We start from the raw sequence: 13681 nt of genomic DNA on the forward strand, positions 1-13681 counted from the left end.
CCGAACCGGATCTGACGTCAGCCTCGCCCCAGCCCTCCCCCCACCACCCACCCTGCGCGGCCCCACCCCCATCTGCAGGTCCCTAGCAAGGCGGGAAAGCGAGCGTGTAAGTTGACTTCAGCGGTGGGCGCCATGGGACGCAGTGATGTCAATAGCTACGCCTAATCCCTTCTGGAACTTTCCAGGGAAACTATGGGCGGTTGTGGGATGCAGTGAGGAAGGAAACACCCCACCTCCCCGTTTCTCCTATCCTTTAATCCTTTCTTCTGCCTTGTGACTAGTTTTGTGCCTTAACCTTGGCTGAAGGGGGTGGGTAGCCACACACTTGGTTCCATTTTATATCCTGTTTATTTAGACGTAGTTGTAGATCTTTTCTGCCTGAAGAAGCCACCTTTATAAAAAAGCCAAATCTTGAGAGACAGGAGTCAGACATAATCTGTGTTCCGAAAAAAGTCAGATGTCTGAAAAAAAGGAGAACCTTTAAGCACATTTACAAACTCCAAGTGCTAGAGGCACATACAATCTTTTTTTTTTTTTTTTTTTTGACAGGCAGAGTGGACAGTGAGAGGGAGAGACAGGTCCTCCTTTGCCGTTGGTTCACCCTCGAATGGCCGCCGCAGCCGATGCGCTGCAGCCGGCGCACCGCGCTGATCTGATGGCAGGAGCCAGGTGCTTCTCCTGGTCTCCCATGGGGTACAGGGCCCAAGCACCTGGGCCATCCTCCACTGCACTCCCGGGCCACTGCAGAGAGCTGGCCTGAAAGAGGGGCAACCGGGACAGACTCCGGCGCCCCCACCAGGACTAGAATCCGGTGTGCCGGCACCGCAAGACGGAGGATTAGCCTAGTGAGCCGCGGCGCCGGCTTCAAGGAGGGAAGATTAAAGTCTGGCTTTATCCAAGAGCTTTTAGTTGGACATGGTGAGAAGAGTTCACACGTGGAAGTTAGTTGCCGGATCCCTCAGTACATCAGTATCCCTAACCATAAAAAAGAGTTATGGGCAGGTGTTTATTCTCATAGAATCCCTGCCTCCAACTGCTGATTGTACCTTCTTGCTAATGCAGACCCTGGGATGTTAATGCAGTGGTGATGGCTCAAATTGCTGCGTCCCTGCAAGAAACTGGAGCTCTGTATTGAGGTCCTGGCTTCAGACTTCAGCCTGGCCCAGCCCCAGTCATGGCTGGCATTGGGGGAGTGAACCAGCAAATGGGCACCCCTCCTTCCGTCTTCTTTCCCCGCCCACTGGAAAAAAAGTAACTTTGATTCCTGTACAGGATGATTTTAGGTACAACTCATGGAGCTGGCATTATGGCATATTGGGTTTAGCTGCTGCCTGTGATGGTGGCATCCCATGTGGGCTCCAGTTTCAGTCTTGGTTCCTCTGTTTTCAATCCAGCTCCCTGCTAATGGCCAGGGAAAAGCACTGGAAGCTGTCCCAAGTGTTTGGGCCACTGCCACCCACATGGGAAGCCCACATGAGGCTCCTGGCTTCAGCCTGGCCCAGCCCTGGCCTTTACAGGCATCTGAGAAGTGTGCTAGCAGATAGAAGATCTCTGTCTCTCACACTCTCTCTGCAACTGACTTTCAAACAAACAAATAAATCTTTAAAAAAATATAACTCATGTACCATGTGGTTTTCCCATTTAAAGTACACAATTGAAATGGTTTTGTATATTCACAGAATTGTGTGACCATCACAATTTCAGTCTCATCACATCCAAAGAAACCTATACTCTTTGTTTTCTCTTTCTCCCTCCCTCTCTAAAATTCTCCCAGTCTTAGACAATCAAAAGCCTATTTTTCTGCTCTAGATTTGCCTGTTCTGGATATTTTGTATGAATGGAATCATGTAATATGGAGTCCATTGTAACTGGCTTCTTAGCATAATATTTTCAATATTCATCCATGTTGTAAATATACTGGTATCTCCTTTTTTATTGTTACTTTACATTCTATTGTATGGATATATATCATATTTTTCCCATTTGATACACTTTCGGGTTCTTTCTATTTTTTAATTGTTATGAATAATTCTGCTGTGAACATTGATGTACAAAATTTTTTGTATGAGTATGTGTTTTTTTTTTTAAAGATTTATATATTTATTTGAAAGAGTTACACAGAGAGAGAAGGAGAGGCAGAGAGAGAGAGAGAGAGAGAGGTCTTCCATCTGATGGTTCACTTCCCAATTGGCTGCAACAGCCAAAGTTGTGCCAATCCAAAGCCAGGAGCCAGAAGCTTCCTCCCGGTCTCCCACGCGGGTGCAGGGGCCCAAGCACTTGGGCCATCTTGTACTGCTTTCCCAGGCCTTAGCAGAGAGCTGGATTGGAAGTAGAGCAGCCAGCTCTCAAACCAGCGCCCATATGGGATGCCGACGCTTCAGGCCAGGGCGTTGACCTGCTGCGCCACAGCACCGGCCCCATGAGTATGTGTTTTCATTTTTCTGGGGGACATGCTTCAAAGTGTAGTTGCTAGACCCTTCAGTATCTATATGATTAACTTTCTGAGGAGCCGCCAAACTGTTTTCCACATCACCCGAGTTTCTTTTACATTTTCTATCACCACCAGCGTGGTGTGAAGCTTTCACTTTCTCTATAACCTCATTGATACTTGTTAGTCTGCCTTTAAAGAAAATGTATTGCCATCTTAGTGGTTATCAAATGGTATCTCATGGCTTTGATTCACATTTCTCTCACAATAATAATGCTAATATTTTCATATGTTTACTGGCTGTTTGTAGCTTTTTTTTTTTTTTTTTTTTTGACAGGCAGAGTGGACAGTGAGAGAGAGAGACAGAGAGAAAGGTCTTCCTTTTTGCCTTTGGTTCACCCTCCAATGGCCGCCACGGCCAGCGCACCGCGCTGATCCGAAGGCAGGAGCCAGGTGCTTCTCCTGGTCTCCCATGCAGGTGCAAGGCCCAAGGACTTGGGCCATCCTCCACTGCCCTCCCGGGCCATAGCAGAGAGCTGGCCTGGAAGAGGGGCAACTGGGACAGAATCCGGCGCCCCGATCAGGACTAGAACCCGGTGTGCCGGCGCTGCAAGGCGGAGGATTAACCTATTGTTGTAGCTCTTCTTTAGAGAAATGTCTGTTCTGAAACTTTGCCCACTTCCAATGTTATTTATCTTTTTATTACTTAGTGTAAGTTGGCAGTTTGATCCTTGCTTGGTGTAAAATGGAACAATGTCAGTATTTACGGTACCGGAGACTGAGGATTGGGGGACTTAATGATGACAATTCTCTCTTCCACAGTGTTCTGTGGAGCAGACCTTACCCACTCTCATGGTTTCCATCAGGGTCCTGTATACTTAGGGCTTGTATTTATATTTATGTCTGTATTTACAGTTTTGAAACTCCTCCTCAGATCCATGTTTAAATTTCAATTGCCTGCTGGAATATTTACCTGGGTATTTCAGAGGCTTGTAAAAGTTAACATGTCCAAAATTAAAACCATTTTAAATCTTCCCCTCTTGTGTCTTCCAAGCCTCTCTGCTGGAAATATCTTCTGTGTCACCCTCCTTATCTAATTAACTAACACATATCATCCATTTTACTTCCTATAGTTTTTAAATTTTCAAATATCATTATTGAGGCCGGCACTGTGGCATAGTGGGTAGAGCCGCTGCCTGAGGCAGCTGCTGTGTAGAAAATGGCCCAAGTCCTTGGGCCCCTGAACCCATGTAAGAGACCCGGAAAAAGCTCCTGGCCGTTGCAGCCATTTGGCGAGTGAACCAACGGATGGAAGACTGTCTCTCTCTCTCTACCCTCCTCTGCCTCTCTGTAGCTCTACCTTCCAAATAAATAAATCAATCTTTAAAAAATTATTTGGGGGCAGGCATTGTGGCACAGTGGGTTAATGCCCTGGCCTGAGGCACCAGCATCCCATGTGGGCACCAGTTCTGGTCCCCGCTGCTCCTCCTCCAATCCAGCTCTCTGCTATGGCCCGGGAAAGCAGTACAAGATGGCCCAAGTCCTTGGGTCCCTGTACCCGCATGGGAGACCCCAAGGGAGCTCCTGGCTCCTGGCTTCAGGTCGGCACAGCTCCAGCCGTTGCGGCCATCTGGGGAGTGAACCAGCTGATGGAAGACACCTCTCTCTGTCTCTACTTCTCTCTGTAACTGTCTTTTAAATAAATAAATCTTTAAAAAATATTATTTTTGAAATTTTTATTCGTTTCATTTATTTGAAATGCAGAGAGACAGAAAGAAAACCAGAAAGAGACCATTGGAGATCTCTCATACGCTGGTTCATTCCCCAAGTGCCTGCAACAGCAAGGGCTGAACCAGGTGGAAGCCAGGAGTCAAGAACTCAATCTGAATTTAAAAAATTAAATAAAGAAATAAAAAAAAAGGGAAAAAAATGAACTCAATCTGAATCACCCACGACAGTGGTCAGGAACTACTTGAGCCATGACCTGCTGCCCCTATGATGTACATCAACAGGAGCTAAAACCTGAAACCAGGTACTCAAACAAAGGATGTAGGTATCCTAAGCTGTGGCTCAACTGCTGCACCGAATGCCACTCCCATCCCCATCATATGTGTGTATGTGTGTAATATATATGGAAACATATAATATATATATTTGAAAGAGCTGGGGGTGGGGGGGAGGTCTGCCATCCACTGGTTCACTCCTGGCTGAAGCCAGGAGCCAGGAACTCCATCCTGTTCTACATGGGTGGCCCAAGTACCTAGGCCATCTGGCAATGCAAGCAGTGGCTTAACCAGCTGCACCACAACACTTCCACCCTTCTTCCCCCAGAGTGTGTTTTTTTTTTTTTTTTAACCTTTTCTTCTCTATCCCCACTGCCACCATTTATCTGAGCCTGTTTAGTTCATTTATCTGAAGAGCTGCAAAGTAACTTAGAAACTAAATTAGCATTTGTGGAATCTTTACAACTCTTAATTACTTTGTTTCAAGTTCAAGTAAAAGGAAATAGTGTTATAAAAAGATTAAAATGATTACCTTGGTGTCCTAGTTCGTTTGTTCTTTCTTTCTTTCTTTCTTTCTTTTTTTTTTTTTACAAATTGAGGAACAATAGTTTTAATTAAAGGTAAGTTTTAGAAAAACATTAATTATGCAGTATTACCCTATACAAATGGATTTTCTACAAGTAGCTCAAGCATCCAGTAAAATAATAAGAGGTGAATTGTAATTTTTTTTCAGTCATACTCAGAAAATCTAATGTGCTGACTTGCTTGTTGAGTCTTTTCCAGTCTAATCTTTTCAGCTTTGGTGATTAACTTCTCAGTGCCTCTCTTCTTTTCTTGGCCTGCCTACCAAAATCTTCTGCCAGTATCTCTGTTCATGATCACCAGAAAGGACCTCTAGTTTCCAGCAGTGTTTCTTCTTGATTTCTGTGTGTGCATGCGTTACTGCTTGAGCATCCTCAGGAGTTTTAAATCTAGCATGGCATTCTGTATCTCCTTCTAGCAAATCAACATAAACAACTTCTGAAACTGCAGCCAAAGTATCCTGGACTTGTTTCCTGCCAGGTAGGGGCTCTGTGCTAAATGATTGTGAAGATCCTAGTTCTTTTTTTTTTTTTTAAGATTTATTTTTATTTGAAAGTCAGAGTTACACAGAGAGAGGAGAGACAGAGAGAGAGAGAGAGAGAGAGAGAGAGAGAGAGAGAGAGAGAGAAAGAGAGAGAGAGGTCTTCCATCCGCTGGTTCACTCCCCCAATTGGCCGCAACGGCTGGAGCTCTGCTGATCTGAAGCCAGGAGCCAGGAGCTTCCTCTGGTCTCTCATGCTGGTGCAGGGGCCCAAGGACTTGGGCTATCCTCCACTGCTATCCCAGGCCATAGCAGAGAACTGGATTGGAAGTAGAGCAGCCGGGACACGAACCGGCGCCCATGTGGGATGCCGGCGCTTCAGGCTAGGGCGTTAACCCACTGCGCCACAGCGCCAGCCCAGAAGATCCTAGTTCTTAAAAGTGAAATAGTACTAGTACTAGTACTCTAGTACTAGTAACTGTGTCTGGAATTTTGCAACGCTCCCTTGTGCTTCTGTAGTTACTCATTTCTGATCATTGCATTGACTAGGCTATACCATTTATTTAAAATATATTTTTTCTTTTAAAGATTTTTTAAGATTTATTTGAAAGTCACAGAGAGAGGAGGAGGAGAGAGAGAGAGAGAAATCTTCCATCTGCTGATTCACTCCCCAGATGGTAGCAATGGCCAGGCCAAAGCCAAGAGCCAGGAGCTCCCATGTGGGTGGGTATCCCATGTGGGTGGCAAGGGCCCAAGTACTTGGATTATTTTCTGCTGCTTCTACCAGGCCATGAGCAGGGAGCTGGATGGGAAGTGGAGCAGCTGGGACGTGAACCAGTGCCATATGGGATTCTGGTGTTGCTGGTGGCAACTCTACCTGCTATACCACAATATCAGCCCCTTTTAAAATTATTTTTAAAATATTTATTTATTTACTTGAAAGTCAGAGTTACACAGAGAGAGAAGGAGAGGCAGAGAGAGAGAGAGGGAAAGAGAGAGGTCTTCCATCCGCTGATTTACTCCCCAATTGGCCACAATGGCCAGAGCTATGCCAATCTGAAGCCAGGAGCCAGGAGCTTCCTCCGGGTCTCCCATGTGAGTGGAGGGGCTCAAGGACTTGGGCTGTCCTCTACTGCTTTCCCAGGCCATAGCAGAGCGGTAGATATAAAGTGAAGCAACTGGGACTCCCAACAGGCTCCCATATGGGATGCCAGCACTGCAGGCTGTGGCTTTACCAGCTACACCACAGTTCTGGCCCCTTAAAATTATTTTTAAAGATTTGTTTATTTATTTGAAAGGCAGAGTTACAGAGAAAGAGAGATCCTCCAATCTCTGGCTCACTCCCCAAATGACCACAATAGTCAGGGCTGGGTCAGGCCAAAGAAAGGAGCTTGGAACTCTATCCAGGTCTTCCATGCAGATGGCATTCTCTGCTGCCCTCCTGGGCGTGTTAGCAGGGAGCTGGACTAGGAGCACAGGCTGCTGGGACTGAAACTGGCACTCCAACATGGATGCTGGCATTGGCATTGCAGATGGCAGCACAACCCACTGCACCACAACGCTGGCCCCTAGGTGGTACCACTTCTAATCTTTCTTATATTCCCCCTAGGAAAAAGAGATTAAGCTTATTTTTCCCCTTTAGTACCTAGACAATATTCAGTGTAATCTAATAATTAAGCAGGAGCGAAATATTAACTGTAGAATCTAAGTGATTCTACAATATAGGTGCTCATTGTATGATGCTTTTCACTATGCTTGCAAGTTTTCATAATCAAATACAGGGAGTGAATTGAGTGAAAATGTCCCCCCAGGGTTCATGAGTGCAAGCTTCATCCCAGTGTGGTAGTATTAAGAGGTGGCCAACCTTTAAGCCATGGAGCCTAGTAGTAGGTAATGAGGTCTTTTAGGGGTGTTACCTGTGGAAGAGTCTGGAGAGTGAACAAGTGGATGGAAGTTCTCTCTCTCTGTATCTACCTCCCTCTCTGCAACCCTGACTTTCAAATAAATAAACAAATCTTTAAAACAAAAACTACTTGTCTGGAGGAGTTAGTCCTTGAGAAAGTGAGTTGCTACAAAGTGAGGCCATCACACGGCCTCTTTAGCACAGGACTGTTCCTTTCTCTGCATCTCTGCCATGTAATACAGCCAGGGGGAGCTCACCAGAGGCCAAACAGATGGGGCCACCATTCTAGGACTTACAGCCTCCAAAACATGGGCCAAATAAACCTCTTTTTCTTTTGTATAAAGTACCCCGCCTCCCATATTTTGTTGTAGTAACAGAAAGCAATCATGGTACCATGTGCTCTGAAATCATTGATGGCTTCCCGTAACTTTTAGCTTAAAATCTAAAATCCTTAATATAGCCTGGAGTTCTCTGCATGATCTCTTCCCTAACTACCATGCTCATCCTTGTTCACTATGCTATAGACACACAGTTTCTCACTCTTCCTGGGTCCTCCACTCTGTGCCTCTGCAAGAGTTGTTCCCTCTTCCCAGAAATACCCTTCCTTCTAACACACATCTGATGCCAGAATTGAGGTGCATGGATTAAGCCACTGCCTGTGACATGGGCAACTGACATCTAAGTGTCAGTTTGAGTCGTGACTGCTCCATTACCAATCCAGATCCCTGCTAATGCACCTGGGAAGGCAGTGGAAAATGGCCCAAGTACTTGGATTCCTGCCACAAAAGTGAGAGACCAAGATGGAGTTCCTGGCTCCTGAATTTGGCCTGGCCCAGACCTGGCTGTTGCGACCATTTGGAGAGTGAACCAATGGATGAACGATCTCTTTATCTGTCTCTCCCTCTCTCTCTGTTGCTCTTCTTTCAAATAAAATACATCTTTAAGAAAACACAAAAACAAATGTGGGCTCCTATTCATTTTATGCCTTGCTTTGCTTCTTAGTTTAGATTACATTAGATCTCTTATTTACACACTTTTTTAGAAAAAGATTTATTTTATTTATTTGAAAGGCAGAGTTACAGAGAGGGAGGGAGAGACAGAGAAAAAGAGAGGGAGATCTTCTGTCTGCTAGTTTACTCCCCAAATGGTGGCAGTGGTCAGGGCTGGGCCAGGCTGAAGCCGGGAGCCAGGCATTTCATCTGGGTCTTCCATGTGGGTGCAGGAGCCAATCATTGCCTGTGTTGCAGGTGGTGGCTTAACCTGCTACATCACAATGCTGGCCCCATTTGTACATGTACAGCACTCATTACCACTCGTTGTTATATAACAATTACAATTAAACAATAGGAATATATACATTATTTTATTTTTTATTCTTTCTATGATTATGACTTTTATATCCATCTTTCCCTCTAGACTGTGAATTTCTTGAAGACAGTGCCCATGCCTGTTTTGTATGCCACTTTATACCTAGTACCAGTGCCTGGCACATAACAAGCCTTCAATTGCACAGGTTTATTTTTTGTTTGTTTGTTTGTTTTGTTTTGACAGGCAGAGTGGACAGTGAGAGAGAGACAGAGAGAGAAAGGTCTTCCTTTTCCGTTGATTCACCCCCCAACAGCCACTGCGGCTGGTGCGCTCTGGCTGGCGCTGATCCGAAACCAGGAGCCATGTGCTTCCTCCTGGTCTCCCATGCGGGTGCAGAGCCCAAGCACTTGGGCCATCCTCCACTGCACTCCCGGGCCACAGCAGAGAGCTGGACTGGAAGAGAAGCAATCGGGACAGAATCTGGCGCCCCGACCGGGACTAGACCAGGACTAGAACCTGGGGCACCAGCGCCACAGGCGGAGAATTAGCCTATTGAGCCACGGTGCCAGCCAGATTTTTTTTTTTTTTTTTTTTAAGATTTATCTATTTGTTTGAAAGAGAGAGAAAGAGAGGGGTGGGGGAAGGGAAAGTGAGGGAAAGAGAGAGAGGTCCTTCATCCTCTGGTTCACTCCCCAAATGGCTGCAATAACCAGGGCTGGGCCGGGATGAAGCCAGGAGCCAGTATCTTCATCTGGGTCTCCCACATGAGTGCAGGGGTCCAAGTATTTGAGCCATCTTCTGGTGCTTTTCCCGGCACATTAGCAGGGAGCTGGATGAGAAGCGTAGCAGTGAGGACTTGAACTGGTGCCCTTATGGGATGCAGGTATTGTAGGTGGCTGGTTAACCTGCTACACCACAACACCTGCCCCTCAATCATACTTTCGGAGTAAATGAAAGAAAGCAAAGTATGAATTTCAAATTGATTGGGCTGGGAGCAAGGTGCCTTTATAGGTCCCTGAGCAGGAGACTGACCTGCTGAAAATAGGGCAGGTTGTCCTGGCAGTCATGGAGGGCAGACAATCATGTCACGTATGCCTATCTCCAGCACCTATCAAAGTGCCAGGCTGCTGAATGAGTGGTCATGTTGGATGTGGCTCCAGTACAGTAAACATGAGATGATGAGGACTCGGCCCTCACAACAGCAAGAATGGGGAGTAAACAGGGCCGGCGCTGTGGCACAGTGGGTAAAGCCGCCGCCTGTAGTGCTGGCACCCGATATGGATGCTGGTTTGAGACCTGGCTGCTCCACTTCCAATCCAGCTCTCTGCTATGACCTGGGAAAGTGGTAAAAGATGGCCCAAGTGCTTGGGCCCCTGCACCTGCATGGGAGACCCGGATGAAGCTCCTGGCTCCTGGCTTTGGATTGGTGCAGCTCTGGCCATTGTGGCAATTTGGGGAGTGAACCAGTGGATGCAAGACCTCTCTCTCTCTCTCTCTCTCTCTCTCTCTCTCTTTCTCTGCAACTCTGCCTTTAAAATAAATAAAATTCATATATTTTTTAAAAAAAGAACGGGGAGTAAACAGTGAGTGGGGAGACTCAGAGGATGGGCCTGAGTGGCCATGGTGCTGGGACTAGGGGTCAGAGGACAAGGAGTAGTCAGAAATGGCCATCTAAACTTTGAGGGGAAATAGCATGAGAGGGAAGAATGTGCCCACTTGGAGGTGTCCTCCCACAGGCTTCTCACAAAGCTTGGCGCACAGCCAGAGGCTGCCCCCAGATTTAATGGCTGCACCTCCCTAACAGAATCAAAACCTGCTCTCTCAACATCTCTGAATTTCAACTTCCATTCTAGAATTCATTAGTTCATTCCTTAGTGATTTTTTTTTTTTTTTTTTTTTTTTTTTTTTTTTTGGTAATCCTTTACTCATCTCACTTCCTGGAGGAATATGCAAAAGATAGATCAGAGGACTAGTTTGTTTAATAGGCAATAGGGACGTGCTAAAGTGTGTTGAAAAAAAAAAGTGGATTATGTTTTCAGTGTTAGATTTTAGAAGAGTGGTAGCAATGCGGAGAGTGGGTTTGGGGACTGATGAGCATAGGGAAGACAGAAGACTGGGGACAGGTGAGGAATAAGCCTTTGGCTTGGGCTGTGCAGCATATTCCTAGCAAGGGTTGGTGGGAGCTGAGAGCCAGCAATGTGCTTGGTGAACCCAGAGGAAGAACCTTCTTTTTCAAATTCACACAGTTTCATCATTCAGGTGGATGGGAGCCACATCAGGAGACAGTGCCAGGAACTGTCAATGGTCTAGGTAGGAATATAAAGAGGACCAGCAAGTGAGTGAACCTGAACTAAAGCCGTGGCAATGGGGTTAGAGAAAATAGAACACATATGACGTGCTGTGAACTGCTGCACATTCATACTTTTTACCTGCTCTGTAAATACATATCTGGGCCCTTTAAATAGTTTCCTTTGCCAAATGACACAGGAACTTTGCAAATACAGGGCACTGGATGGGCACTGTGGGCAGAAAGAGTTTTGCTTCCTAGTTCCAGCGTGGCTTTTCCCTCCGTGCTGCAGCACACGAGGCACCCATGGTCCCCAGCTCCTGCAGGGATGCAGCTCCCTCTGGCACGGAGCTGCTGTGTGCTGACAGCCTCTCTGGGTTCTGGCTCCTGCAGTGCCTGGCAGCCAGTGGCTCCTGGCAGCCAGCAACTTCCTCCAGAACACCCATCCCCAGCCCCAGCCAGGTTTTGGAGAAGAGGCCCCTGGCTCCTGCAGCGTTTGCAGCTTCTCGGGTCTCCAGCTCCAGTAGCACGAAGCACCCAGCAGTTCTCAGCAGCGGTTTTCAGAAGCCCTCCACAGTGCCCAGCAGCATCTAGTATTGGACAGAAGTACCCAGCGACACCCAGCAGGGGCAGCAATGGGTGGCTTCTCCTGGAGCAACATCCGATGGTTTTGTAGGTGAGCTACTGCCCCTTGAACAGCTTTCCCTGGCCTCCTAGAGGGAAGATCTCTGGGAAATTCCAAGGGGCTGATTCCTGCCAAGTTCTGCTCGTGTGGCACTGCAGCAACTTTGCTGTGTGTTCTCTGTGCTTCCTGGGTCTCTGTTCTTGAGAGGAAAGGAGGTCTTTCTCCGGGGCTCTGCCTCAGACCCTGCTCTGGGGCTCCTCACATCTGCTCTCCTCCTATCCTTTGTTCTCTATTTCTCACTACTTGATTCTTCATCTCTCCTATCCCCAGTTATAGTTAGTAATTATTTCTATTATAGTTTTTCTGTTTTACTGTGTTGTTGATCTCTCCTTGTGGCACCATAACTAATTCAGAATTGATTACAGTTAGGAGTATTCCCCGTAAGATACCACTGCAATGTGGACATGAAGGTGAGAGAGAGAGAAGCTAAAGCAACTTCTAGATTCTGACTTGAAGAGGCAATGGTGCCATAAACTAGGAAGGAGAATACGGGCAGGAAGCACATAGAATTTGAAGTGTCAAGGCTGGTGTTGTGACATAGCAGGTAAAGTCACCGCCTGTGACACCAGCATGCCCTGTGGGCAGTGGTTCAAGTCTCAGCTGCTTCACTTCTGATCCAGCTCCTTGATAGTGCACCTGGGCAAGCAGTGGAAGATGGGCCAAGTGTTTGGGCCCCTGACACTCATATGGGAGACCTAGGTGCAGCTCCTGGCTCCTGGCTTCTGCCAGATGGAAGTGAATGGAAAAGCTCTGTCTCTCCCGCTCTCTCTTTCTGTAACTCTTTCAAATAAATAAATACATCTTTTAAAAAATTTTTCAAAGAATTTGAGGTTTTGTTGGGACTTCCAATGGAGGTGTCTAGAGTACTGGCAGTATTACAATCTGGGGCTCAATGGAATATACAGATCTGGAATTACCAGTACAGCAGTGATCAAGGAAACCTTATTTTTAATAAGTGGGTTCTTGAAGGAAGAGACAGTAGTAGGTATGTTAGTCTGTTTTGTTATTAGAACAAAAATGCCTAAGTCAGGCTAACTTTATGTAGAAAATAGGTTTAGAAGCTAAAGTCCACAAACAGCATGATATAAGCTCTAGTAAGTCCCTGTTCCCCTTGGCTGTATTACTTCCGGGGAGGTGGCAATGGTGGGAGTGCATGTGTGCAAAAGTGATCACATTGTGAACAGGAAGCCAGAGAGCAACTTGTGGAACAGGCTTTTACTTCAACTCCCAGAGCTTACTCTAGGAGGCCAGCATGTCCCAGCACCTCCAATAACCCAAGCACCACCCACTGACAGTGACCCCAGCGTCTTGCTCTCTTGCAAATAGAAACTGACAAGAGGCCAAACTGCAGCCCAGACAAGGCTTGTTGGGGCTTATGCCTGAGCACAGGAGAGACAGCACTGCAGGAAGAGGTTTGCTAACTGGTTCCTCCAGGGGAGCTGGCACGGGTTTTTATCAGGTGGGGAGGTGTGGCGATTCCTTCCTGGCCAGGACGCTGGAGTTTGCACTGGGTGTTCTGCACAGGCGCAGTTCCTTTTTTTGTTGTGGCTACAAAAGGCTCAAAATGGAGGTGGTAAGTAGCACCACCACCCCAGGAGGTCACATATCCGCTACACTAGGCTATTCTGAGCACGTGTTCAGGTCAGGGGAGTCCTGACTAGGGACGCAGGGTGTCTTTTGTGGTTAGGGGCTGGACGCTCCTTGCGCATGATTATCTTGGAGCTGGAGATGGACACCTAATCATTCTGGAGGTAGATACAGACAGTTCAGGCACTTCCGGCAGGAAGCTGGGGCGGATGATGGCTTGAAATCTGTGAGTGACATTTCTATGGTGTCTCACCACGAGGCCCCGCCTCTTAAAGGTTCCACAGTGTTTTCCACTGCTTCTCTGGGGACCAGACTTTCCACATGAGACTATGGAAGACAAACCATAGTAGCAGGTAACTCAGAGAACACTGGCCATCTGTACATAAAGTGACTGAACACCCACTCACTGCTTGAATT

General features: G+C 46.8%; 1 protein-coding gene across 1 annotated transcript in view; it reads left to right on the forward strand.

Annotated features, from left to right (window-relative positions):
• Positions 1-21: 21 nt before the first annotated feature.
• The window catches only part of LOC100353287 (nmrA-like family domain-containing protein 1), a gene marked incomplete at its 5' end in the record, with an annotated part of 61820 nt that continues 48160 nt past the window's right edge, over positions 22-13681 (forward strand). Inside the window, one exon of the mRNA XM_051818435.3 lies at positions 22-106. Coding sequence (XP_051674395.3) covers positions 22-106 — 85 coding nt within the window. The remainder of the gene's footprint in view (positions 107-13681) is intronic.

This window comes from Oryctolagus cuniculus, chromosome 4 (assembly GCF_051225735.1).
Source record: "Oryctolagus cuniculus isolate XC-2025 breed Fujian yellow rabbit chromosome 4, ASM5122573v1, whole genome shotgun sequence".
NCBI lineage: Eukaryota > Metazoa > Chordata > Mammalia > Lagomorpha > Leporidae > Oryctolagus > Oryctolagus cuniculus.